Source organism: Microtus pennsylvanicus, chromosome 9 (genome assembly GCF_037038515.1).
Source record: "Microtus pennsylvanicus isolate mMicPen1 chromosome 9, mMicPen1.hap1, whole genome shotgun sequence".
Taxonomy (NCBI): domain Eukaryota; kingdom Metazoa; phylum Chordata; class Mammalia; order Rodentia; family Cricetidae; genus Microtus; species Microtus pennsylvanicus.
This window is the reverse complement of record NC_134587.1, coordinates 41,367,692-41,395,238: the sequence shown is the minus strand read 5'-3', so window position 1 is coordinate 41,395,238 and position 27,547 is coordinate 41,367,692. Positions and strand designations below refer to the sequence as shown.

General features: G+C 49.8%; 1 protein-coding gene across 1 annotated transcript; it reads right to left on the bottom strand.

Annotated features, from left to right (window-relative positions):
• Positions 1 to 854: 854 nt before the first annotated feature.
• On the bottom strand, positions 855 to 25,704 carry Adamts13 (ADAM metallopeptidase with thrombospondin type 1 motif 13). Its single transcript, XM_075984446.1, has 23 exons — positions 25,588 to 25,704; positions 25,060 to 25,129; positions 23,250 to 23,398; positions 20,970 to 21,053; positions 20,602 to 20,726; positions 20,335 to 20,481; positions 17,862 to 18,008; positions 17,268 to 17,430; positions 15,774 to 15,878; positions 15,009 to 15,160; positions 14,846 to 14,909; positions 12,692 to 12,818; positions 11,459 to 11,607; positions 10,890 to 11,010; positions 10,102 to 10,182; positions 9,136 to 9,317; positions 8,143 to 8,278; positions 7,933 to 8,062; positions 7,141 to 7,326; positions 5,477 to 5,663; positions 4,525 to 4,645; positions 1,058 to 1,187; positions 855 to 978 (listed from the first exon to the last, which is right to left on the bottom strand). The coding sequence occupies exons 1-23, from the start codon at positions 25,702 to 25,704 to the stop codon at positions 855 to 857; spliced, it is 2,997 nt and encodes a 998-aa protein (XP_075840561.1).
• Positions 25,705 to 27,547: the final 1,843 nt, after the last annotated feature.

Below are 27,547 nucleotides of genomic sequence, written 5' to 3'. Positions count from 1 at the left end.
GACCCTATCTTGACATAAAAGTAAAAGGGGAGCTGGGAATATAGCTCAGTGATAGAGTGCTTGTTTAGATGGACAAAGCCCCAGTATTAAAAATAAAAAGTAGGTGCTGGAGAGATGGCTCAGTGGTTAAGAGCATTGTCTGCTCTCCCAAAGGTCCTGAGTTCAATTCCCAGCAACCACATGGTGGCTCACAACCATCTGTAATGAGGTCTGGTGCCCTCTTCTGGCCTGCAAGCATACACGCAGACAGAATATTGTATACATAATAATAAATAAACATAAAAAAAAAGTTGTAAAAAAAAAAGTGGCCATGAGTAGTGGCATACACCTTTGAGGCAAAGGTAAGTAGATCTCTGTGAGTTCTAGGCCAGACTGGTCTACATACCAAATTCTACGCCAGCCAGGGCCACGTAGTAAGATCCTTTCTCATAAAAATTAAATAAATAGATTTAAAAAAAAATGTGCCCTAGGGCCAGGGAATTGAGAGGAGTGTATCTGACCTGTTTAATGTGGATCCTTCAATTTGGCTCCCTGGAAGTCACAAGAAATTTTTGGTATTGTGAAAATATAAATTTTAGACATATACATTGTATAAAAAGTAGCATATTTATGTCAGAATGACTGTGACAGATGTTTTTGCACAATAAAAAGTATTCTTAAGACTGAAAGGCAAAAAAAAATGTGCCTGCATCATTACCATCCCAGGCCCCACATAGGTACATAATCTGGGGGTGGTGGCAGAGCTGAATGCAGATCCAGGACTGCCTATCTCTCAGGCAAAGTTCTCAGGGATAGGTTATGTTAGGACAGGGCTCAGGGTTGCAGTCCTTGAAGGGGGATGGCCTAGGTACTGGCTAGCACTTTGAGTGAGGTAGAGATACAGGGTGGCCATGGTCCAGCTGCATACAATGAACAGCCACTGGCACCCATCCCCCTCCACAGGTCACTGGGCATGGTACCACAACTTGCACCTCCCACCTGAAGGAGAATGCCAAGGCTTCATAGGAGACCAACCATGGGGTCAGACTTCTTTCCCTGCACTCCATCCCCAGCTCACCTAGCAGGACATGGGCCAGCCTGGCAGACCTCCCACCGACTCGAAGGCTTGCTGGCCAAGTCACATAGCTCTTCCTGGACAGGCATCTTGAGGACAGAATCCATGCATAGGAAATGCAGCTCCGTCAGACCTGCTCAGGGGGAGCAGGGATGCTGTTGACCCAGAAGGCCAGCTTGGTGAGGACCATAGCATTTGTTCCCTGGTCAGCTCCAAAGCCAAGGTCCATCTGAGACTTACCAGCTGTGTGCACTTGGACAACTGACTTAACCTCTCTGATCCTCTGGTTTCCATATAACGGTATCTACCTAGCAGAATCATTTATAGAGATTGCATAATGAAGGGAGTGAGATGCCTGCTGCCCGGAGCTGCTGCTGTTGTTGCGAAGCACGTTAGACATCGCTGTCACATTGTCTCTTGGCCTCTACCCATGCTCCTGCAAGCAATCCTACTTAAAGGTGATGGCCACAAATAAACAAACAAAAAGATATAAAAGTAGGAGGGGAACTTGCTGTGGAAAAAATAACATATGTACACATGTGTATGTGTGAAAAAGTGGAAGAATAAGAATAAATAAAGCCAGGCAGTGGTGGCGCACACCTTTAATCTCAGCACTTGCAAGGCAGAGGCAGGTAGAGCTCTGTGAGTTTGAGGTTAGCCTGGTCTACAGAGCTAGTTCCAGGACAGCCAAGGTTATACAGGGAAATCCTGTCTGGGGAAAAAAAAAAGGTGAAAAAAAAGAAAGAAAGAGAGAGAGGAGAAACCAAAATAACAAAACAAACAAATAAACAAAAAACCAAAAGGAAGAAGAAATTTAAAAAAAAAAAAAGAGTATCTCTTGAGGGGCAGGGTAGAGTGCTTGCCTGTCATGCACAAAGTCCTGGATTCAATCCCTAGCACGGCACAAAAATTGATATGTAGACAGGAGAGGAGAGGGGTCTGTGGTTAAGAGCTCATTATGCACTTTCAGAGGACCCACGTTCAATCCTCAGAACCCAAGACAGGCAACTCATAGCAGCCTGTAACTCCAGCCCCAGGGGTTCTGATGTCTTCCTCCGGCCTCTGCTGCACCTGCACTCAAGTGCACAAACCATTGCACACACACACATACACACACACACACACACATACACACACACACACACACACATACACACACACATACACACACATACACACACACATACACACACACACACACACACACAATTAGACATCTAATAAATCAGCACTATACATGCTGGCACAAGTCTACAATCCCAACACTCAAGAGATGGAGGCAGGAAGGAATTCCAGGACATTCTTGACTACATAGTTAGACAACAGCCTGAACTACCTGAGATCCTGCTGTGTCCATCAGAAAAGTACTGCTAGGGTTGGTTTTCTCCATCCATCCCTTAGGAATCTCTTTCTGGTCAGTTCTAAACAGATGTGTTTGGGTAAGCAAATGGTTAGGGTTGTTTCACGACATTGTGTGTCTCCTCACACCCTTCTCAGCCCCATAGAATGGCTATTGAAACTTTAGAAAGCAGCAAATATTAATAAAGATGTGGAGAAACTAGAACCCTGTGCCCTGCTGATAGGGATGTAAAATTCTATTCCAAAAACAAAAACAAAAAAATTCCACTCCGAAAAGCAATGCAGAGGGGCCTGCAAAAATTAAGCATGCCATGGCAACATGACTTTGCAATCCTTCTTCCTGTGCTCACCAGAAGAACCAAGAACCAGGCTGTGGGACATAGGCGCATGTCCAGAGCAGTTGTGCCAACAAAAGCAGAAGGGAGGCTGCTAGCAGGTGTCCGTCCATGCACAGGTGACAGAAACAGCACAGTCCAGCTCTACAGTGAAACATTCTTTGGGGCCAAGAAGGAATTCTGACGCCATTACAGCATGTCTGAACCTAGGCAACAGGAGCCAGTCACAGAATGACGCACTCCACATAGCTGAGGTCTGTGAGAGTCAAATCCACAGAGAATGAAACTAAAATGTGGGCGATCAGGGGCTGGAAGGTGGTGGGTGTTGGTGTTTAACGAAGACAGGGTCTAGTCTGGAAGGGTGGAATGTTCTGGAGATGGATGGTGATGATGGCTTCATAACACAGTGGATATGATGAATGCCACTGAGTGAAACACTTAAAACGTTACTGATTAGGGCTGGTGAGATGGTTCAGTGGTTAAGAGTGCTTACTGCTCTTGCAGTGGACATGGGCTTGGTCCCTGGCACCCCCACCCAGCAGCTCAGAGTCATCTGTAACTCCAGTTCGAGGAGATCTGATGCTTCTTTTGACCTTCATGGCTGTACATACATGATGCACAGATGTATACACAGGAGCGTATACATAAATAAATCTTTTTACATAGCTAAGGGGTATGTGGTTGTTTTCCACAATAGGAAAGACAGAACACTTTTTTTCTTGTGGGATACTTGATCACACGATGAACCGTGAGATTGTGCTAATTAAATAAAATCAGCCTCAGGTCAAGAGGGAGAGTCAGCAACTAGTTGACAGGAAGTAGCCATGAGAGTAAGAGGGAGTCAGAAAAGCAGATAGAGAAATGCACAGGAAGGCCGGGCCATGGTGGCGCACGCCTTTAATCCCAGCACTCGGGAGGCAGAGGCAGGCGGATCTCTGTGAGTTCGAGACCAGCCTGGTCTACAAGAGCTAGTTCCAGGACAGGCTCCAAAAACCACAGAGAAACCCTGTCTCGAAAAACCAAAAAAAACAAAAAAAAAGGGGGGGCTGGAGAGATGGCTCAGTGGTTAAGAGCATTGCCTGCTCTTCCAAAGGTCCTGAGTTCAATTCCCAGCAACCACATGGTGGCTCACAACCATCTGTAATGAGGTCTGGTGTCCTCTTCTGGCCTGCAGACATGCACACAGACAGAATATTGTATACATAATAAATAAATAAATATAAAAAAAAGAAAGAAAAAGAAAGAAAGAAAGAAAGAAAGAAAGAAAGAAAGAAAGAAAGAAAGAAAGAAATGCACAGGAAGTAGTAGGGAGGGACTTTGAGTTTGGCAGCCTTTCTGGTTTGGGACTGGAAGAGAAGCTCTCTTCTCTGGGACACTGGCTAAGAAGGAAGGTCAGCTGGTTGCTCCTCGGCCTCTCTGAGTGAGCAGGTTTCCACCCTAGCATCTGACTCCTGAGTCTTTATTGGTAAAATTGTAAGACTGAGGTTTAGTTTTAAAACAACACCTTTTTTTTAAAAATGTACCTTTAAACAGCTTTCAATTTTGGTGGTCGGTTTGCGCACAGCTCTGTAGGACTTAAGGGGCACACTCTTGGGTGCCAGTCTTTCTAGGATTTATCTTTCTCTTTGAGTCAGGCATGGAACACATTTAGTGGACTTACTGAGTGCCATACTCACATAGTTTGTCTTTCCTGGTAGCCCCTCCTTTATCCCTGGTCTAGGCAGAAGGTGAGTAGATAAGAAATAAGAGAGGTTTCGTGGGTGTCCCCAGTCTCACCTTGCCCACAAGAGGTGGAGCACAGCCCCATCACAGGAGTCCACACATGCACTGCCCGAGCTCCTGGCTTGTCACTGCCCGCAGCCGTTGGAGCCTCCTCTCCTAGAGACACAGTGTCCAGCTAAAGAAAGCAATGAGCAGGTGAGTTTGGCATTCTCACCTCTGCCTCTGAGCTCCCAGCTCCCCAGCTCCTCTCCATTTTGGGAGGCAAGAGGGAATATTTCAAACACACCAGGGATCATCCACTTCTGTTCTCTAGAGAGGTTTATGTCCTGCCCCTGGTAAAGCCTTCACTGTGTGCCTCACTTTGGCCTGTGCAGGCTCCTTATCGTTCCAAGTGTTCTCTGTAGGGTGGGGCTGGAAACTAAGGATCAGGAGTGGATTTGTAAGCATGCTTGGCCCTGCAGTTCCTAGCCCATACAAATCCAGGGCCTTCCAGCCTGAGAGCAGCATCATCACCCTGAAGGCTGATGGGCAAAAGATGGAAGAATTACTCCATCTTTTGCAACCGGATGAACTCTTTGCTTGCTGTGTTGGTGGCACAGGCCTGTGATCCCTACAACTCAGGAGGCCTGGGCAGGAGGATTGGAAGCTCAGTGGCTATGTGGGCTAAAGATAGTTCAAGGCCAACTTGAGCAATTTAGTGAGACACTGTCTCAAAATTTAAAATAGATGAAGAAAAGGACTAGGGATGTAGCTCAGTGGTAGAGTGTTTGCCTAGCACGCTGAAGGCCCTGGATTTGGTTCAAATGATCCCCTCTCAGATACTTCTAGTGGGCTCTATTTTTTCTCAGCCTGGCTTGCCCCTTTCAGAGGCACTCTAAGTGTGTCTGTCCTGAGAAGGACAGAGTCCTCGCTCTGGCCTGCAGGAAGATGACAACCTATATTTTTCATTCTCCCAGCTAAGAAAGGACCCAGAAATCCTGGCCACCCTCCTTCGCCATCCACTCACCTGGCCCCAACCTGGAGAACATGTGGTCCTGAAACAGGGTTCCAGCGTAGGTGCAGTCTCATCTGTGAGACAGGGACCTGCAGTGGCTGCGTCCTGCAAGTCACCCACTCTGGGCACATATGTCACATTTCTTGAGGCCAGATCTTCACAGGTGGGCATGCAAGGGTCAGGGCCTGATACCTCTGGTCTAAAGATGACATGTGGCTGTCATCAGGCTATGGCCCTGCTGCCTAGCGGGAGGTACAGCCTAGCTCCTGAGGCTGGATGGGGGTATCTAGGATTCTGATACATAGAACCCATTAAAAAGCAAAGCTCAGCAGCTTTCTCTGAAGCACTGGTTCGTCACACCTCAGGTTTTCCTCAACAAGAACTCTGTGTGTTGGGACAGTGAGATGGCTCAGTGGGCAAAGGCATCTGCCTCTACCCTGACAGTCAGATCCCAGGGTCCCATAAGGTGGAAGGATAAAACTGACTGCTGTAAGTCATCCTCTGAGCGCCACTCCTACGCCATGGCTCACTCACAGGTGTGTGTGTGTGTGTGTGTGTGTGTGTATGCGTGTGTGTGTTCGTGTGTGTGCATGCACATGTGTGTGTGCGTGCATGTATGCGAGTGCACACACAGTTGTAATTTAAAGATTAAAAAAAGAACTTAATGCATGCCAACCACACACTCCACCTGTGGTTCGGGGGTAGGAAGGCAGAGCCCTACTCAGCTGCCTGGCAGAAGCAAGGGTAGCCCCTCCCAACCCACCACCACCACACTTCATGCCCAGTTGTAGAGGACGAGAAACAAACAAGTGCCATGTGCATTCACAGTACCAGTTGCGGTGTGACAAACGGTTCACTTTATGTCACCCATGAGGTGCCTAGAGCACCATGATGTCAAGAATGCTGAGGCTGGATGGCACCTCTGCAGGTGTGGTGGCTTGAATAGGAATGTCCCCCCCCCCGAGATTTGTGTGTTTGAATGCTTAGCCCAAAGGGAGTGGCACTATTAGGAGGAAGTGTGTCACTGTGGGGGTGGGCTTTGAGGTCTCCTATTTTCAAGCTACACCCAATGTCACAGTTCACTTCCTGTTGCCTGTGGATGAAGATGTAGAACTCTCAGCTACTCCTCCTGCACCATGTCTGCCTGCATGCTGCCATGCTTCCTGCAATGATGATAATGAACTAAACCTCTGAAACTGTAAGTCAAGCTCAGTTAAATATTTTCCTTTATAAGAGTTGTCATGGTCATGGTGTCTCTTCACAGAAAAAAAACAAAACCCTAAGAGAGCAGGTAAGAGTAGGCCATGTGTGAGAGAAGAGAAAGGAGCCACCAATGATATAGGGCTCTCCCACTGGGCAGACAGATAGGGGACTCACGCTAGCCATCCAGCCAGTGATGACTGACCATATGAACTTTCCATTCCCAGTGTCATGTCATCACCACAGCCCTCACCCCACATCACCCAGGTGTTAGAAATTCAAAGATGGAGATAAGCAGCCCAGCACTCTTGAACAGTGAGCACCCCAGTGTTTACATGGACCCAGCCCCACCATCTGTCACCAGGATGGAGCCGATGGGAGCCCTCAGGCAGAGAGGATCTTCTACATGGGCTGGTCTCGGTGCAGGGACAAAGCCTGCCAAGGAGCCCTGCTGCACCACCCCCCAGTATGCTCACCTGGTAGGACATGGCTGGGAGTTGCAACTTTCCACCTCTGGGGCTGGCTTCTGGGCTACTGCTTTGCACCGGGCTGGTGGCAGCGTCCTTAAGAAACCATCTTGGGCCTCCACACAGTGCACTAGCCGCTCCTGAAGACCCCCGCCACAGGACACGCTACATGGGCTGAAGTCTCCAGTTGTCCAACTAAGGAGGAAAGGAATAGAACATCAGGCCTGTGGCCAGGTCCCCCAATTGGCTCAGGGGCACTGGATGGAAGGCAAGCAGGTCTGTCTTGCTGATCCCGATGAGACGCTTCCTCTGGCTGGGTCCAGGTCCTGTGTTTCCAAGCTGCTGTTCCAAGCCCAGCCTTGAAGAATGCCCCTAACATACTTCTGAACCTGAGGCAAGGTATTTATAGTGATGGCTGGGGCCTTCCTAGTCCCACACCCCATAAGATGGCCTTGTCCTATCACTAGTCTGTTACCGGGTGGCAGAAGGCAGAGGAAGCCATGTGCTGGCCCTCCCACCGTTCTCCCTGGTAGGGTGGTCACCACCATCTTGCAATGAGAACCTGAGCTCAGAGAGGCCTCAGGACATCCAGACAAGGTGGCAGCAGAGACCACACACCAAACTGTGTCTGTGACTGTATGTACTCAAGTTTTGGTGTCCTCACTCGCAGAATGGGGACACTGACAGAGCCTGGTCCCCAGAGCTGCAGCTAAAGTTGTAAAACAACCCAGAGAAGGTTCCCAGTCTGCCCAGGCCACAGGAGTCACCACAGGCCAGGTGTCTGACCAGCTTAGTACTTACTATGGAGGGCAGGGGGCAGGGACACAGGGCTCTTGCCATGCAGGTGGCTGCGGGCTCCCTTGGCACAGGGAGCTATTCACCCCCTTGTTTTGAGCTTGATCTTGGCAGCTGTAGGTCACCCAGCGCAGCCCTGGAAGGACAGAGCAAAGACTCATCCACCTCCACATGAGACCCAGCAGAACTGTAGGCAAGCCTTGCCCCGGGCCTCACCTGCCCCACAGCTCACTGAGCATGCTCCATGCACAGCAGTCCACACCCAAGTGGCCTGCTGCTTCGGTTCAAAGTAGGTAAAGGTGATGTCTGGGTGTGTGAGATCCCCATAGTCCCCTCTGTATCGTCTGTACACCTACGCCAGGACAGGTGAGAGCTCAGGCCCTGAACAGGCACACCCTGGGGTGTCTGCCACATCCCCCTGTCCCGAAGCATTCAATCACTTCATTTCCTTGGGTCCTACGTTCCCAGACTCCAGGAGGCAGACGGGACTTGAGTGCCAAGTAGCTCTGAGTAATGCGGAACAAAACAGGGATGTACCAAGAAGGTGGTACGTTTGGGGTGGGGGTAGTATGGGAGTGTTGATGAGGTTAGCAGTCCACAGCTAAGGTCATCAGGAGTAGTGTCAGGGCAGAGAGAGGTTCAGCAGAAGGGGTCAAGGTCAGTATGGAAGGTGAAGGCTCAGGCCATTTTAGCTTTGGTCCACTCTTACACGCCTTTAGCAGAGCACACAGGGGAGACACACATGAACGAGGGATTTCTTGCACATCCCTATATGAAAGCTTTCAGGGCCTCATGTGCTTCTGACCCCAAAGAAAAAGCAAGAACCACCCTCCATCCCAAGAAGGGCCCCACATGCCAGCTGGTACAAGGACTCCTTGGCCCATGCATGGCCAGACCTTCAGCTCTACCGTACTTTCCTGATTAGAAGGCAGTCCCTGATTCCAGCAAAAAGTGTACCCTCTCGTTCACTCTCAGGCCTCTGAGGCCTCTGCGTGCCCTGGACACTGGCACATTTTATACTGATTTGCAATACACTAGTCCTGTTGAGTGGCTCCTGCTGCATCTCACCTTACCCAGAGCCCGACTAGTAATAACTACTGCAAGGATTAATGAGCGAGTGAATACAGACAAAGAAGCAGATATTCAGAGCCACCACTGGAGGCCTGCTGACTCCCCACCCCACACCCTGCAGCCAGGCTGATCAGTGACCTGGATCTCCACATCGTCCCGGACAGGTCCCCGGATGTGAATCTCCTCTAAGTGGGGCAGCCGGTCCTCAGTGAGGGTCACTCTGTACTCCACACGGCAGTCCTCCAGAAGGGAAGGGTATATGATGCTAGGTGAGATGCTGGTCTTCCCTGCCACGATGTAGTGCCCCTGGGTCCTCACCGCTTTGAGAACAGGGCCATCAGCACTGGGGAGTCGTCACCATCCCCCCTCATAGACCAGCAGTCTATTTGGTGGGATGGGACCACTCCTGAAAGGACAGGGTTAAAGATGGCAGCAAGATAAGGGGCAGGAGGATTTCTGCCAACAGGGTCTAATCCCCAAATCATGACCATAGCTCCTACCAAGGTTCTAAACCTGACCCCAGGGAACAGTCTTTCTGGTGTCTGATGCCATTCAGATGGCATCTTCATGAACTAAACCCCTTCTTCAGAATGTACACCTCTGCCACATACAACCCACCCAGGAAGCTTTCCCAGAGTGGTGGTCCAGGCCTTTATCTGGAAGCTGGTGAGGGCTGTGACCTCTGCCTCTACCGAGTATGCTCACATAAGGCTTCAGGCTCTAGGACCCAGGGCCAAGATCCCCTCCATGGGGTCTAAGCTAGCCTCTGAGACACTCGGGACAGGGTCTTCAAAAGGAGTTCTCTGAAAAAAGGCCAGATTCCCGGCATGGTCATCGTCTGGGAATATGTCATATGTTCCTGGGACCTGGAGCCATCCAGCCTGGTCCCCTCCACGCTTAGCTTCCATATTCCTTTTCAGGCAATTTTAACCTGCACCCTTCCCCCACCCGCCAGATAGGCTTAGCTGTGAATGCAGCAGCTCTCCATGGGGGCTGGGTAGTTAGGGATCCCTCCCACCTTGCAGTGGTGTCAGGAGCAAAGGCATCTCAGAGACTAAGGACATGGGTAGCTAAGGGCAGGGAAGGGTCCTTCAGTCATCTCACCCAAGTGTGTGAAGAGAGGCCTGCGGTTCACGATGCGTACACTGGTCATGTTGGGAGTGACTGTCAGGAACGTGACATATTCTAGGGAGAAGCAGAGCAAGAAGGCTGCTTGAGCTTCATGGTCACCTACACCACTGTCAAAGAAGACAATCATAGATGGACAGAGACATGAACAGTGTCATAGGGCTCATTACAGTGGCAATGAATCCCCATCATGGAAAGAGCTCAACACCAGGCTGCAGGACCAACTGCAAAGACACTGGCAAGGCCAGGAGCATAGACCAGACCCAAGGCACAGTCAGAGAGGCAGGGCTCAAGTTCTCTGCTGATCTTGCAACTCAGTGCTGGCAAATGACATAGATGATAGATAGATAGATAGATAGATAGATAGATAGATAGATAGATAGATAGATCGATCAAAGTCAAGCAAATTTACATCCCTGTTGTCCAGGATACTCTCCCTGCTGGGACACCTGAGTGGGAAGGAAGAAGTGACCTGACAATTACTCAGGGTGCTACTTGTTCCCTCTTTTTTCCCCCTCTCATCACAGCTACAGTGAGGGAGTTACTGGGGTGTTACAATCCTGGTTGCCGGGGCAGTGTTGCTGGAGTTTGAGTCTGCCATGAGAAGACACCAGAGAAGGAAGAATAAATTGAAACCCATGGGAAGGCACCCATAGCTGAGCCAGCATGTGGGTGCTGTGGCCTGAGTAGCCCAGGTTAACACTTTGGATGCTGGGTCCCTGTAGACTGCTGGGAAACCCGCCCTCCATGCAGGGCAGGCCTACCTCTGGCTCTCCCTGCCGTGAAAGAGCCATTCTGTGGACTGCATGTGCTGTTGTCTCCTCCGCATACCTGGCACGCATCCCAAACCTTCTGGGAATCCATCCTGCCATCACAGCCAAAGGTCTGTGCAAAGGGTGGGGGGTGGAAGGCCTGTGTTATTAGGGTGCTGTTTTATTCGGTACCACAGCTCTGCTGGCTGTGAGACTCTGGATTGACATAACTCTCTGTGGCTTCCCTACAAGCAACTGCACCTAGCAGGCTCCCAGGATAACTTTCTTAAGGTCACAGTTTGGCCTATAATATAGGCTGACTCCAAGTTCCATTCTGTTCCCAACAATACTCCCCAGCGACACAGGGCAGCTCTACTGAGCTAACCCCGTATATCACCTCTCCTTTTCCCTAGAACCTTCTTTTTTTATTTTGTCTTTTATTCATTTTATACACCAACCATAGTTCCCCCTCCCTCCCCTCCTCCTGCTCTCCATAACCCCCCAACCCACTGCCCCAGAACCTTCTACTGGGACAGGAAAGCCTTGAGTTCACAAGGACACTGGGTTGTTCATATACCTACCCTGCAGCTGCCCAATACACACAGACTCAGGGTCCCATCTTCCCGAGGACCACTTGGCACACAACGGGTCCCATCTAGGAAACTGTCTCCACGGCTCACAATGAAATTCTCTCCAACAGCCCAGCACATGTGTCTGCACAGAGTGTCCCCTAGGAGGGCAGAGTGACAAAGGTTTGGTGCTCAAAGGTGCACAAGGAGGTCAGTGAGCTAGGTAGGAAGCTCCTCTGGGACCTGCTATCTCAGCTCTGCCAGACAGGGTCCAAGTGGGCTGTCCTCCTAACAGCCTCAGCTAACTGTACGCATGTGTGGCCAGGACCACAGTTCACCTCCAAGGCCGTATTATATTCTGGTCTCATAACCCTGACTCCTAAATTATGAGCCAAGGATCACGCTAGCATTTCCCCTGATGTATCTCCCGGAATCCCTCTAGCACGCCCAGAAGAAGAGACATCTAAGATAGAACCTCCCTGCTTACTATCTGAGGAGGCAGACCAAGCCAGAGAGCAATGCATGGCCCCTGGAATGCCAGAGTATGAGTCAAATCCTGCCCAGCCAGCACTGGGGTGATGGAGACTGGGATAGTTCATGCTGATTTCAACTGAACAGGATCTACGGTCACCATCTAGGAGACAAGCCTCTAGAGATGCCGTAGAGATGATCAGGATTAGGTTAGCTTCTGGTCCCATTGTGAGGGACTCTCTTGGTTAGATTAATTGAGGGAACACCCATCCTAAAGTGGGCAGCGTCATTTTACGGACTGAGGTCCTGATCTACTGAATAAGAAGGAGAAAGCATGCTGAATACAGATATTCTCTCTCTCTCTCTCTCTCTCTCTCTCTCTCTCTCTCTCTCTCTCTCTTTCTCTTTTGGTCCCTCTTTCTCTCTGTGTGTCTGTCTGTGTGTATCTGTCTCTGTCTCTCTTGTGTGTGTGTCTGCCTGCCTGTCTGTCTGTCTGTCTTTGTCTGTCAGCCTGCCTGTCTCTCTCTCTCTCTTCTTCCTGGTTTCAGGTGCAATCAATCCCCTGCCTCAATCTCCTGCTGCTAGTTTCCCTGCCACAATGACTGTAACCTGGAACCATGAGTCAGAATAAACCCTTCCTTCTGGAAGTTGCTTTCGTTGGGGTATTTTATCTTCTATCTTAGCAGTAGGACAAAAACCAAGACACTGGCCAACCCCAAGAGCTCTGTCTGGCAGAGGGCTCCAGGGCCTTCTCCCTCAGGCCTCACAGCCCACCTTGACTATACCGCACAGCGGCGTCCCAGTGGTAGAAGGAGGCACTGCCTTGGGGAAGGTGCAGTGGCTGGCTGTCAGTCTGGGCACACTGCTCGGACATGAACTCCAGCTGAGTCTTCTCACAAGCCTGGCCGGAGGAGGCAGAGGACAGGTACAGGCAGGGTCCTTGCCAGTGGGAGACAGCATGCACCCTGCTTGCAGGGTCAAGAGATGGGGATAACTCAGCCAGCCCCGAGCTGTGCCTTATCTCGGCTCAGTAGTCTGTGGGTGACCAGATCTGGCTCTCTTTGCCCATGGGAAAACTTCAGATAATCTGTAAAGGACACAAGGACACAGCAGCAGCAGGAAGCAAAACAGGAAGTAATGTGGCACTTGGGGCCCCTGGCTCCAAGTCCTGAACCTGAGGAAATGGTTGAGCTGTATATTCTGTCACAGGTTGCAGGGCAGGAAATGAGGAACTGTGACCCAGAAATGCCACTCTGCCTCACTGTGCTGGGAAGAAAGGATTGGAGTTGACCAGCTTCCTCCTCTCAAGGAGATTTAGCAGAAGGCAGGTAGGGTGGGGGTGTGTCACCACAGGTCAAATGCTCCAGGAGCCAGCAGCCCTCTGAAGCAGAGAATACATTCTAACTCAACGGGACAAAAAAATTATTCTACCACCTCATAACAGCTAGGGCAACTGGACTGAAAGCCCACGTGCAGGAGAGGACACAGAGACACTGGAACCCTAACACACTATTGGTAAAAATGGAAACATGGTCCCCGTGTGAAGAGACACAGCTTGTTAACTTAAAGCTAGGTTATGCTGGGATGCAGAAGCAGGTGGGTCTCTGTTAGTTCAAGTCCAGCCTGATCTATAATGAGTTCCAGAACAGCCAGGCTAGATAGATCCAGTTTCAAAATAAAACGGGGAGGGGGTCTGGAGAGGTGACTCAGCAGTTAGACACACTTGGCTGCTCTTGCGGAGGACTCAAGTTCGGCTGCAGTCACGTTGGGTGATTTAACTGTAACTCCGGGTGATCCCACACCCTACCATGGCCTTCAAAGGTAAATACACAACGTGAGTGAGTGCACACAGTCATGCACACATGCAGAAACACACTTGGAAAAGATAAGCATGACCTTCCAGAAAGAGGAAAAAGTCTAAGTTAAGCATAGGATTTCTATACAAGCAGCAATCCCACTTTTAGGCATTGTTGTGGTTTTCCAAAATCCATGGACCCTCAGGACCCCAAGAGGTGTGGCCTTGAGAGGTGATGAGGGCTCAAGAACTCTGCCTGAATAATTAGGACTGGACTCTTATGAAAGGGCTGGAGGCTCTGTTGTAGGACTTCTGTTACTTTTGTCCCCTCTACCATGTGAGGACCACATATTCCAAGCCTCTGGAGAACAGGGCAACAGGAACCATCTGGGAATCGGACACCAAGTGCAACACCTTATCTTGGACTTCCAGAATCATAAGAAATCAATTTCTGTTGTCGATAAATTACTCTGCCCATGGTGTTTTGTCACAGAAAACTCAATCCAACTAAAGTCAACTCATTGACAGCAGCTGGGTTCACTGTAGTCAAAAAGTACAAATGACCCAACATTAGAAATGATGACAGAAAAGCAAAAGCACTCTGGTCGTATCATGGACTGTTCTCCTGTCCCCGAAAGGAAAGGAAGTATTGATTCATGGTACAAAACTGAAAAATGTCATACTGTGTCAAAGGAGCTGGCTCTTGCATGGCGGTGTGTACATGAGGTGTTCAGAATAAGTAGATGCAGGAGAGAGAACGCAGCTTGGAGCTGCTAGGGTAGGGAGGGGAGACTGCTCACTGGTGTGGGCTATTTCTCTGGGATGAAGTTTGGAACAGCACTCCCAGTGTGCTCAGTGCCTCTGCGCTGTGAACTTTGAAATGGTTGACTAAACAAGAAGCATTTCACATCAGTGTCTGAATGAAGTTCTCACTGTGTGCTCAGGGACCATTCCCAGAGTCAGTTCTCAGCACAGAGATGTTATCTCAAAGGTGAATAGATACTCTGGGAGGGAAGCAAACACACAGGGGCTTTGCTAACCCCCCACGGGTTAGCAAAGGGAGGCATGAGCCCACGGGTCAGCCATTCTGATGGCTAACTCCTATCCCCCTCCCCGCTAGGAGTCCAGCCTACCTGTGTGTTGCACATCGTAGCCTGGAGGTCCTCACCCACACATGGACGTCCCCCAAAAGCAGGCCTGGAAATGCCCACAAAACAAAAGGGGGAAGGTGACCACGGCTGCAACTAGAGAATGGGGTGCAACCGCCCTCCCTGCGGGGAAGCCCTCTGTAGGTACCTGGGATTGTTGCACCACCGTCTCCTGGTGACCACACCTCCTCCACAAGAACGAGAACAAGGACTATAGGGCCCCCAGCTAGACCAGCGTCCATGTACTGCTGCCACAGGGGTTAGCTCGGCTAGGGAGCGGCAGCGAGCCTTGGAGCACCACTGTAAAGGAGGGCAACTCTGTCTCCCTCTCCCACAGGAACCCAACACACGTAGGATGTGGCTAGCACGCACAGGATCACTAACACCCCAGGGACCCTCCAGAACACAAAGTTCCCCATCACACATAGAGACTTCCAACACAGGAACAATGTTCCTCATTAGAATCCTAACACACACAGGGATCTCACTGGCAGGAAGAACCCCAACAGTACATAAGGGCCACACACAGGATCTCCCAGTAGACATAGAGACCTCCTGAAGCATACAGATACCTCGTCCACAGGTGCCCTCCACAGAGGGACCTCCCATATTGGGCACAATCACACCCCATTCTATTTGGGAAGACAGCAGGCTGCCAACAGAGGAAGGTACGCTGTGAAAAGGGGAACTTAACCCCAAAGAGATGGTTCAGGCAGTGAAGGCAAGGGCAGTCTGAGTGGGGATGCTTGGACCTTGCTGTCACTCAACAAATTCATCTCTGTATGAGAGAGGGCTGGAGGATGGGAGTGGTGCGGTGCTTTGGAGTGAGAGCTCAATGAGACCCTACTCAGGGAAAGGTCTCCCCTCCCCCCATAGACACAGTCTCTCTCTCCATCCTTCACACCACTCTAACCTTCTCCACACCGCATTCTGTCCCATCCAGGAGAGGAACAAGGAGTCGGCTGCAGCTGCTGTGGTCCAGCGGGTCTGTGTGGCAGGATAGAGCCTGGCATACATCCTAAGAGAGGTGGACAGGTGGTCCACTGAGAGGTAGCCTGCTTAGGTCCCTTCCAGACCAGTCAATGCCCTGCCATCCGGGAGAACAAACCACAGCCGACTGACTTGTCAATCAGAAGCAGGGATGGCCCTTGCCAGGGCCATCATCACACTCTAGGGGCATGAAAATGTCTTAATATTTACAATCAGAAGAGAAAAATAAGCTTTTAAATAAAAAATAAGCATTCTGGGGCTGAAGAGGTGGCTCAGCGGTTAAGAGCATTGGCTGCTCTTCCAGAGGACCCTGTTTTAATTCTCAGCACCCACATGACAGCTCACAGATGTCTAACTCCAGTTTCAGAAGATCTGACACCCTCCGACAGACATACATACATACATACAAAACACCAATGCACATAAAATAAAAATAAATCATTTAAAAAGAAAAGAAAAAACAAGCATCCTAACATGGATTATAAGCATAATAATTCAGAGGGTTTTTTGCATTTTACAAAAATACTTTTAAAAATATTTTTAAAATACAACATCTGTATCCCAGGCTAGCCTTGAATTCCCTATCTAGCCAAGAATGGCCTTGACTTCTGATTCTTCTGTTTCTACCTTCAGAGTTCTGGGATTACAGGTATGTGCCACCACGGCCAGTTTGTGTGGCCCAAGGCCAAATTTGGGGTTTTGGATATACAAGGAGAGCAACCACTTTACCTACTAAATTGCATCCTCAGCCCCTAAACACAATTCTTAATGCTTTTGTGGAGGGAGGGAGGAAGGGAAGAAGGAAAGGGCTCCCCCCCCCCCCCCCGGGCAAAGGGGGGAAGATCCTACACCTCCCAGGAAGTCTGAATTGGGGGACACTGGCCTTTCCTTTTGCCACATTCCTACTCTGTGGGGAGCCTGGAGGCCTCCCCTCCTGGAAGCCCTTATGCTGAGCCCACCCCCAAAGATTAGATGCCTTTGTGCCAGGAAACACTACATAATCTGTAAGTCACAGTCAAACAAAACTGTGGAGACTTAAGTTAAAAAATATTTAATTCTTCCAAGAGGAGGGGGGAGATGGGTAAAGGTGATCAGAATGCAAACCTAAACCTGAGCTTAATCCCCAGAACCAAGGATGGGAGGAGAGAGTCCACCCTGCAGAGTCCTCCATCTTCACTAATGTACTGTGGCACGCTCACACATGTGTGTGCACTCGTTTCTTATTTCACGATACACTGAACACAAGCATTAGACAAGATCAGGTACATAACTGCTGGTTATAAGCTGTGCACGTTAAACCAAGTGAGCCCTGGTGTGGTCCTTGGCTGTGCCTGGCACCCAGCAGGTGGTGTCATTGTACCAGGGGCCAGTGAGTAGGGTGTAGTGAGACTGGGTATTAGTGAAGGGTGGGACTTACCAGACCCTCCCTGGAGAAGGTGCAGGCAACAGCTCCAGAGCCAAAAGCCACGCGGCACTGATCATCTGCACTGTAGTAGAGGCCAGGCTGTGCCACAAGCTGGTGCTGTGAAGGTCCTGACTGCATCCCAGGCGGGTCCAGGAAGCAGTGCATTCGCCCTGTGCTGTGACAGATCAGGCAGGGCTCAAGACCTGGGTGGACACCAGTGGGATCAGGACAAAAGAGCAGATGTGGGGTTGGGACCTGTTAGCTGGGTAGAGACCCAGCAGAGATGGATGTAGAATGGAGCACAAGGAGGGCTGAAAAAGGATGGGTAAGGTCAGAAATGGCCTGGCATGAAAGGGTGGAAGTAGGAGGTAGGAGAGGTAGAGAACAAGGGGGCAATTGAGGATGGGCCCGGAGTGGGATGGAATAGAGGAGCAAGTTCAGGGAAGTGGAAAAGAATGACGGAGGAGGGATGGGAAGGGATGGAGGAACCAACCGGGGAGCAGAGTGGGCTCTGGGACAGGAAGCAATGACAGCAGAGTGGGCTGGGGTAAAGGTTGCTGTGCAGGATGAGAGTGACAGCCAGCACTGTCTAGGTGGAGGCTGTACCTGAGCAGGTGCCGCAGCTGCCTTTGGCTACAGGCAGACCACTCTAGGGCCCCTCCAGCAGGCATTGCGCCATCAGACGCCATCACATGACCACTGGCCTCACAGGTGCTGCCAGTGCCTGGAGTACCATCGTGATCCAGGCCGAAGCTGTGGGGAAAAGAAACTCCGAAAGAAACCAGCTGGGGCTGGGGCTGGGCCAGGACCACCTTTGTGTCCCCTGGACCTGGACTCTGCTACTAGCTAAGTCAGTCCAACAGAAGGAGTCCTGGAGACCCTGCCTCAGTTTCCCATCTATATGAGGAGGGGAGGAGAGCTGGTCCAGCAGGGTGGCTCTTTCCTCCTTTAGCTAAGAAATAGCAAAATGCTTTGACTGTAGACTAACTGACCTAATCCACGGATACAAGTCTGGGGTGTAAAGATGGGAACTGGGAACCCGGTAGAGGCCTAGGAGCCAGCAGGTTGCCCTCTGGTGGCTGATGGCCTGGGTGTGTTCAGCTTCAGGAAAACTATCCACGCTGCAACTGTCTTGTGGTTTAGAAGCCCAGGAGCTGCTGCTGTTTTCCTTTCTGTTCCTAGGTAGTGGATTATTTTCAGGCAAGGCCTGAATATCCCCGCACTTCAAGCAGAGCAGACCCTAGGAGCCTAAGAGGCTGGGGGTGGGGCAGTGGAGGAGCTGCTGGGGTCAGGTCGTCTGGGAGATCTGGAGAGCCTGGCTTCAGAGGGAAGGTGGACTATCAGGAGGCAAACTTTCTTTTTTTTTCACTCTGTAAATTTCCATATCATTTGACATTTTTACAACAATTGGACTTTATTTGCCTAACTTTAAAAATCCTAAAAAATCAACAAGAAAAGAAACATGTCACTCTAAATAAATTGATAATGCACAGGAATAAAGATTTGCCCACAAGAATACACAATACACGCAGAAGCAAGGGCTCAGAAACACCCTAGCTGTCCAACCAGAGGAGATTAAGTTGCGGTATATACAAAACAAAATGGAACAAAATATAAGAGACCTGTGAGCTGAGAAATGTTTGGGTTGTATAGCTACTTAAAAGGCAAGAGTTATGTGGACTGGTAACAAATACCTGTAATCCTACCCAGCATTTGACAGATTGCTAAGCAACCATGTGAGGCCCTGTCTTAAAAATCACAATAGAACCAAAATAACAATGTATTCCACAAGCCTGGTGTGTGCGCATTAATGAACAAAATTAAATATAACTCCAAAGAGACATTTCTGTAAGTGGTGTGTGGTAGTTTAAATGAGAAAAGCCCCTACCCCCGCCATATATTATCATGTTTATTGGTGCACTGTTTGGAAAGATTAGGAAGTATGGACTTTTAAGAGAAGCTATGTCCTTGGAAGATGTGTGGGTCTGGAGGTGGACTTTGAGGTTCCTAAAGTCCATGCCAGGCCCAGTGTCTCCCTCTCTGCTTGCCTGCCTGTGAATCAAGATATAAAGTTCTCAGCTATTGCTGCAGCACCACGCCTGCCTGTGTGTTTCATGTTCCCTGCATGGACTAATGACCATGGACTAACCCTCTGAAACTGTAAGCCAGACCCCAGTTAAATGCTTTCTTTTATAAGTGTTCCCATGGTCACGATGTCTCTTCACAGCATTAGAACAGTAACTACGACATGGAAGGACTTAGGATAATCTTTAGTTTTTCTTTATTGGAATTTCCTACAAGACTTATTTTCTGACTGGCTCAGTGGGTGAAGGCACTAGTTGCACAAGTATAATGACCTGAGCTCAGAACCTGAGTAAAAGTGAGAACCAGTTCCACAAAGTTGTTCTCCGACTTTTACATGCATACTGTGGCATGACCCTCACCCCATATCTTACACACACACACATACACACATATACACACACATACACACACACATACATACACACACATACATCCATACACATATACACACTTTTTTAAATTTTAAAGATTAAATTATTTTCTAACTGCTGTTTGTTTGTTCAGTTTTGTTGTTGTGGTGGTTGTGTATTTGTTTTTCAAGACACAGTTTCTCTGTGCTGCAGCTCTGGCTGTACTGGAACTCATTTTGTAGACCAGGCTGGCCCTGAACTTACAGAGATCCTCCTGCCGCTGCCTCCCAAGTGTTAGGATTAAAGGCGTGCACCACTGCCACCCGGCTGTTTGTTCATTTGGAAAAGAAGAGTTTGTTAATCACTCAGTATTCCGGCCAGCGGAATACAAACGGTGGTCCCTGATAAACCTATAGGAGGAAGAGGAATGGAGGGGCGAGAGACACGAAGAATGATGGCAATTTGCTTCCAGCAACTCAGTAATCAGGAAGCCTCAGCTTTTCCCTGCCAAGCCACTTGGGTTCAGAGTATAAGTTTCTGACAGACTCTGAAAAAGTTTACTGACTCCCTAGGCCACAGCCCTCCACATTGGGGCTTACACCAGCTGTCTGACCAGTCTGCGGATAGCTGGTGAAGCCACATACCTGTGCCCAATCTCATGAGCAATGGTGATCCCTAGGTCGAAGCCAGTGTCCTCAGTGATGAGGCAGCTCCAGGACGGGGAGCAGGAACCTCCCAGCTGGGTGACCCCCCGAACCTGCTTGTTACCATCAGGCAACTCCAGGTCAAACCTTGATAAGAGAAAAAGAATCATATGGAAAGCTCCATCAGCCACGCTGCTGGTACAGAAAGAAGGGAAGGTCTTAGGCAGCCCACCTAAGCAAGCAGCACCCCATGGGCATCTCAGTTACCTGGTTATATAGAGAATCAGGTCAGCATGACTTGGATCCTGGTCATCGTGGGAGTTGATTGCCTGGCTCCACTCACAAACACTCATCAGGGATGAGGTGATGTTGGTCGTGATATTTGGAGTACTCTAGGAAACAACCAAAGAGCCTGTCTCTACGGAAGTGGTACCAAGGATGGTGCTGACTGTTGCCAATGTGCTTCTCAGTTGGTCATGTTATAGCAATCCTATTGCTACCCTATGTGACAGATGGAGAAACCGAAGCTCTGAAAAGCTTTGGGAGAGCTGTCCACACAGCTGAGCCCCAGTTACCACCCCCCTACCAGTTCTGCAGGAAAGAATGAAGAGCACAGAGTTAGGGGTTGTACCCACCTCCGAGTCAGAGAGAATGATCAGCTTCACCAGGTGCACCTGGAACTGAGCCCCCAGGGATGGGTCCCTCAGGAGCTCTGACCCCTGCAGAAGGCAACAGCAGAGAGAGTAAGGCAACACACGTGTTCAGAGTTGGTCCAGGAGCCCCAGTGGCAGGACCAGTGGTAAAGAGGGCACCCCGTGGAGGCTAGGGGCGGTGGAAAATCTTGTCTGTGTGCTGGAAGCCAACTGTAGACTGTCAGAGGAGCCTCTAGGCCTCATGCCTACAGGTGGCTCTCTAGCTCATGCCTTGGGAGGACCAACTAACAGAAAGAGCTGATTGCTGGCCTGAGTATGAATCTAAACTCTGCCTCTTCCAAGCTATAGGCTCAGGTCACCAACCACTAAGCCTCAGTTTCCTTACAGGCTTCCTGTTTTATAAGGTGGAGATCAAGCCTTGCCTGGCTAGCAGATATGGAGAATAAAACTAGATACTCTGTTTCAGGTACCACCTGATCAATGGTTCTCACCATTTCTAATGCTCCGACCCTTCAATACAGTTCCTCATGTTGTGGTGACCCCCAGCCATAAAATTATTTCACTGTTACTTCATAACTGTCATTTTGCTACTTTATTAATCATAATGTAAATATCTGTGTTTTCCAATGGCCTCAGGCAATCCCTGTGAAAGGGTTGTTTGATCCCTTCCCCAAAGGGGTCATGACCCATAGATTGAGAACCCCTGTTCTAATGGCATGTGAATAACTCAAGGGAACCTGGCAACTAAAAATTGGAGGGAGGAACCCCAAATTTTAAAGACAATGGTTTCCAATTTGTATAAGGAATCATTTCATTGAAAAACCATCACCTTGGGGGTTTTTAGACTAATTCCAGGTTTCTCTGGAATTAGACCACGCCTGTAAGTGGGAGGGAAGGTCTGGGGTAGACAGCCTGGTGGCAGACAGACCACCACCTTTGGCCCTGAGACCCGTGAGGTGGATTCAGAGAGGACTTTTCCTTTGGCCTGAAAAGGGTGACCAGGCTGACACCTGAGCTGTCCTAGAGAAAGTGACAGTGACTGGGACCAAATGCTGTCCCAGAGCCACACCCAGGATCTCTTCAGATGCCCTGCCCATCCCATCTCTGCAGCAGGCCTGGGAGAGGAGGAGGAGACTGCTGGGGCTGTCAGTCACTGGCCGGAACTGGTTCCTAGAGTCAGCTCATCAGATTTTAAAAAATTGTTTTACACTTTTTGTAGTGTATGTACACACATATGAAAGCCAAAGGACAGCTTGCAGGAATTGGCTGTCTCCTTCCACTGCGTGGGGTCTGGGTTAAATTCAGCTTGTCATGTTTGGTGGCAAGCACCTTCACCCATTGAGCCATCTCTTTTCTTTTTCCTCCCTCCCTCCCTCCCTCCCTCCCTCCCTCCCTTCCTTCCTTCCTTCCTTCCTTCCTTCCATCCTTCTCCTCTTTTTAGGACAGCCCAATAAGACCAAACTGGTCTCAAACTTATAACCTTCCCGTCTGAGTCCGTATGCTGGGCTGATAGTGTCTGCTATCACACCAGCTTAGTTCATCATTATTTTGAAGACACTGCTCCAGCAAATGGACCCACCCACTCTCTTGACATTGGGCCTGGTGACACCACATGAATGCTCATGAATGCCATTGGTACAGTGTGAGTTCCTGAAGGTCTGGAACTGTCTTATCACACATATGTCTTGTATGGATGTCGGTACAGTATCTCATGTCCTCTCTGATGGAAGCTTGATACTGCTTGTGTCTTGGCTGACACATTGCCATTCTGACATAAGGGTTAATGGTGTGAGACGCCTCTGCTCTCCCAACCATCAGATCACAGGGAGGAGGTGCCCGAGAAAGGGAGCCTCACATCTTCAGGCAGAATAGCATCTGTTCACACCTGGAGTGCTCATCTGCCCTGTGCCTCTGAAAAGGGAGCAGTGTGTTCAGTCTGCACTCACTGTTGGCCACATGACACTGGGGCAGAACTGAGGGACTGTGGGGAGGAGTCTGGTATTGAGAGGGATCCCCCGACTTTGCCCATCTCTGCTGTGGTGGAGATGAGAGAAGAAGACAGCAGTGACCTCCTTTTCTCTTTAGGGCCATGAGCTCCGGCAGACCCTCAGCTTCTATGCGAGTTCAAATGCACCGACTTTTGGTCACAAGCCCTGAGAGTGGAACATTATGTCCAGAGGCTCAGAGACAGAGCCCACAGACCCACCAGAGACCCTGAGCCCACCTTCCTGTACCAGCCATTGCCAGCCCACCACCACTCACAATATTGAGGTTGGTGAGCACATAGCGTTCTGTGTCCTCCTGGTGAGCCTGGTAGACGTCAGGACCCACAGCTACCAGCAGTTCCAGGTGAAGAATGCCCCGCAAAGTCCTTCTCCATCTCAGTTTCTGGAGGAGAGAGGAAGGACGGCCTAGACGGGGAGGAGAAGGATGAGGACAAAGGTTTTGAAAAACAAGTGCTGGGAAGCTAACAGAGATGGGGTAGCTACTCCTGCAAGTCAAAAGGACAATTTTATGTCCCCTCCCAGGGCCCAGTTCTCAGCCTGAGGAAGGTGGTGAGGGAGTGGGCAGAAGGCCCAGATCAGGCTGAAAAGAAAAAGAAGAGTTCTCCTAGGACCCCACAGCATAGCTCCCCAAGGCTGCTCTCACAGACAAAGCAGAGCAGGGCCTCAGTTAATTGAGGCACCACAAGAGCCAAGATCCACTTCCCTTTCCCTGGCCCCTCCCATCTGGGACTCTTCTGCTAAGGCTAAGGAGCCAAGGATTCTCTCTTGGGTGAGAAGCGGGGAGGAATAAAGGCCTGGAGACAGGGTCCTGCATTAGAACCCTGCTCTTTCAGGCTCCAGAGTGAGCGGACTACAAGTTGCCTACTGTCTTTAGATCTTGCCTCGAGGCTGGATCAGTACTTAGCAAAGTCGGCTCAGCCTTGAAATAGGTGTTCCATAAACAAGCCAACAGGAAGGCGAACACCTCTGCTCCCTGGACCTGTAGTCCAGGGTCCTGTAGTGCTCACTGTCTTCTGGAGTACAGAAGGACTAGGAGCCCAGGTGACATCGTCCTAGCCCTTCAGGAGCCCAGAGGTAGGAGGACCCGAGGATCCAGACAGTGTGTATCCCACCTACACCACAGGAAAACCGGTTGTAGGCAGAAGGACATCCCTAACCCTCTACACCCTGACTGTTAGCCCCATCTTGCCAGTGTCTGTGTGATGTTGATGGAGGCCAGAAGTCAACTTCAGGAGCCACCAACCTTGTTTTTTAAGACAAGATTTCTCACTGAGACTCAAGGCTCATCAATTAGGCAAGGTTGGCTGGCCAGTAAGCCCCGGGGATTTTCCTGACTGGTGGGCAGGATAGAAAGGATGAGATGTGCCACTGTGACCAGTTTATGTGTGGTCTACAAAGGATGCACACTGTGTTCTGCCTCTACTCAGCACGGGAATGAGAAACGTGGGCTACCATGCCCAGCTTTTTTATATGGATGCTGTGACTAGAACTTGGGTCCTCATGTTTCCACAGAAGCGCTTTACCAAGTGAGCTAGCTCCACAGTCCATCCCCCAACCATGGTTTTAATCAAATCACCAACTGGTCTTCTGGGAAAAGGGATGGCATCTTGATAGACAGGGTCATACATAGGTCATGGGAAAGCCTTTACCATGAGGAGACCTACAGGACAGGAGCCAGAGTTGCTTGGCCTGGCACCTACCTTGTTCCCAAAAAAAGAATAAATATTTACAACTATGACCAGAAGTGACAAGTTCCTGAAACTCAGCCAGCCCTGCAAAGGCCAGCCACAGGCCAAAGAGGCCAGCCGATGGACGCCCCCCCTCCCTTGTGATACTAAACAGAAGCCTGGAGTCAGGATTCCAGGGCAGCCAGAACACCGGAAACAGTTTTTTATCAAGTTGGCAGGAAGCAGTGAAGCTAATTAACAGAGAGATGCAAAGCTTCTCTGACCTCATGAGTCCAGGGCTACCAGTACCCTCGTGGCATTGACTCAGTGAAAACTCCCTTAAACCCTCACCCAAGGCTTAAGAAATCCTCCTGGCTTAGAGGACGTCAAGACAGCTACCTGTGAATGCAGCAGCATGGTGCCCAAAGTTAGAGGATGCCTCCTTGGGTTCCCGATCTTGAAGAAAACTCTGCAAAATAAAAAGACATGGAGGAGCCGGGCGATGGTGGCGCACGCCTTTAATCCCAGCACTCAGGAGGCAGAGGCAGGTGGATCTCTGTGAGTTCAAAACCAGCCTGGTCTACAGAGCTAGTTCCAGGACAGGCTCCAAAGCTACAGAGAAACCCTGTCTCGAAAAACAAAAAACAAACAAACAAACAAAAAGACATGGAGGAGAAGGAGAAAGGAGACAAGACCAAGGGAGAGAGGATGACAGGAGATATAGGGACAGAGAATGAGGGATCGTGCCTCGTCATGGAGGAGAGGAGAGAGGTCCACGGAGATCTGCAACAAAACAGAGCCTGTCATCTTCACCAGAGTAATCAAATTTCCTTTTCTGCCAGAAGAGAGACCACAACCACTCCACCCAAGAGCTTTGGCAGCCCCATCTCCCAGGTGATGCCAACACCAGGACTCATGTAATCCCACCTTCTGGAAATCAGAGAGCCCGCAGCAGCTCAGAATGAAGAAGGCACCCGTGAGGGCTCCTCGGATACTGGCAGCATGAAACATTTGGCGTGTCACCGATAGGCCAGGCTGGCTCATCCTTAGGAAAGGCAGCGGATGGCTGGACAGGAGCCCTGGTGACTGGGAGTCTGGTTAGTGTGGAATGTGACAGACTTTACTCGCTGGCTGGGCGGGACATCAGGCAGTGTTTACTCTTCTAATGGATCTTCCTCCCAGGGCAGGGCTATGGGGCAGGCAGCAAGTTCTGCTAGGAACTTGTCTGGTATGATTCCCAGTGAAGAGCATCCCAACTAGGTCTTGTACTAGGAAAGCCCTCCTGCTGTGCACACGTAGCCTCCTGGCAGGGTCTGGCCTAGCAGTTCAGTCTGGACAGGAGCAAGCTCTAGATAGGACCCTTGGGTTGTGAACTCATGTGAAGTGACAGGCCCTGGGTGGCTGGAATCGCTGACTGACCAATGCACTAAGGACACGACAGCTCTGGCCTCTTGGCCTGTCTTTCTTCTGGCACCTCCATTTCCAGGCTCTCTCTAGCTCTCCTGTCCCTTCACCCTTGGCAGAGTTTGTGCCTCTCCCTGCCCTGTACTTGCAGACACCCTGTGCCCTCACCTCATCCCCGCTGCCCTCATCTCTACTATTTTGACACTGTCCACCTGATCTGACCTGCACCTGGTGGCAGAGTCATGGGGCAGGCGAGCGGCCCCACATCTCTGCAAGCACTGCCACCAACTGCCTGGCATCCCACTGCACCTCCTGGGAATTTCTTATTCACTTGCTCAAAAACACTTTTGCCTACGCTTCACCCTGCCAGTTCCTTATTACAGTTTGGGTCGTTGTGGGGAGATAATCTTAGTTGTCAGCAAGATTGGATCTGGAATAGACTAAGAGACACACCTCCGGATGAATCTGAGGGTACTTTCTGGGAAGATGAACTGAGAGAAGACCTTCCACCAGAGTGGGCAGCGCTTGTGTAACGAGTATAGCAGCAGCCCTGGTATAATGAGGCCCAAGGAAAGGGCGGAGCTGTCTTTACCTACCAGCTTTCACTCCTTGCTCATAAGAACGTGCACCCTGCTACCACTGCAGCTGCCACCCCTGTCCTTTGATGGCATCAGAATCCGGCTTCTTGGTTGTCAACTTGACTACATCTGGGATTAACTAAAACCCAAGTTGCTGGGCACTTCTGTGAGGGGTTTTAGTTAATTGGATAATTTGAAGTAGGAAGACCCTAAATCTGGGTCATATCTTCTCATGGTAGCCTATATAAAGGACAAGAAAGAAAGAAAGAAAGAAAGAAAGAAAGAAAGAAAGAAAGAAAGAAAGAAAGAAAGAAACTTTTGCTCTTTGCCTGTGTGTCCTTGCTCTCTATTCTCTAGATTCTGATGGTGTATACTGAAGACCAAGACTGACTGAGACATCCAGCCTCATGACTGAACAACTACTGTATTCTTGGAGTTCCCATTGGGAGACAGCCATTGTTGAACTGGCTGGACTACAGCCTGTAAGTCACTCTAGTAAATTCCCTTTAGATAGATATATAGAGAGAGATGATAGATAGATGATAGAGAGAGAGAGAGAGAGAGAGAGAGAGAGAGAGAGAGAGAGAGAGAGAGATATTCATTCTCTCCATTCTATTCCTCTAGAGAGCCCTGACTAATACACTGGCTCATATCATGTAAGTCAATCTACTAAATGCCCTTTGTGATATATATTCATGCCACCCACTCTCTTCCTCTAGAGACCCCTGACTGTATAGATCTCAAATGTTTCTTGAAGGCCCATCAATTGGAGGCTTGATCATAGTCTGTAGAAGCTGGTGGACCATTTCAGATATGGGACCTAGTGGGAAGAAGTTAAGTCATTGAGACTGTGGCCTTTAAAGATACTGGATGACCAGTTCTTTCCTTCCCAGCTCAGGGTCTTC

Bases quoted from the DNA above. Each gene is read 5' to 3' on its own strand.
- Adamts13 (XM_075984446.1), bottom strand. From the start codon at position 25,704: ATGAGCCAGCCTGGCCTATCGGTGACACGCCAAATGTTTCATGCTGCC. The intron at 15,879-17,267 runs GTAAGTCCCACC...CACCTCTCTTAG, and splicing joins CCTTCTCCAGGGAGGGTCTG to GATGTATGCCAGGCTCTATC. The intron at 9,318-10,101 runs GTGAGATGACTG...CTGTTCTCAAAG, and splicing joins GCCTCTCTTCACACACTTGG to CGGTGAGGACCCAGGGGCAC.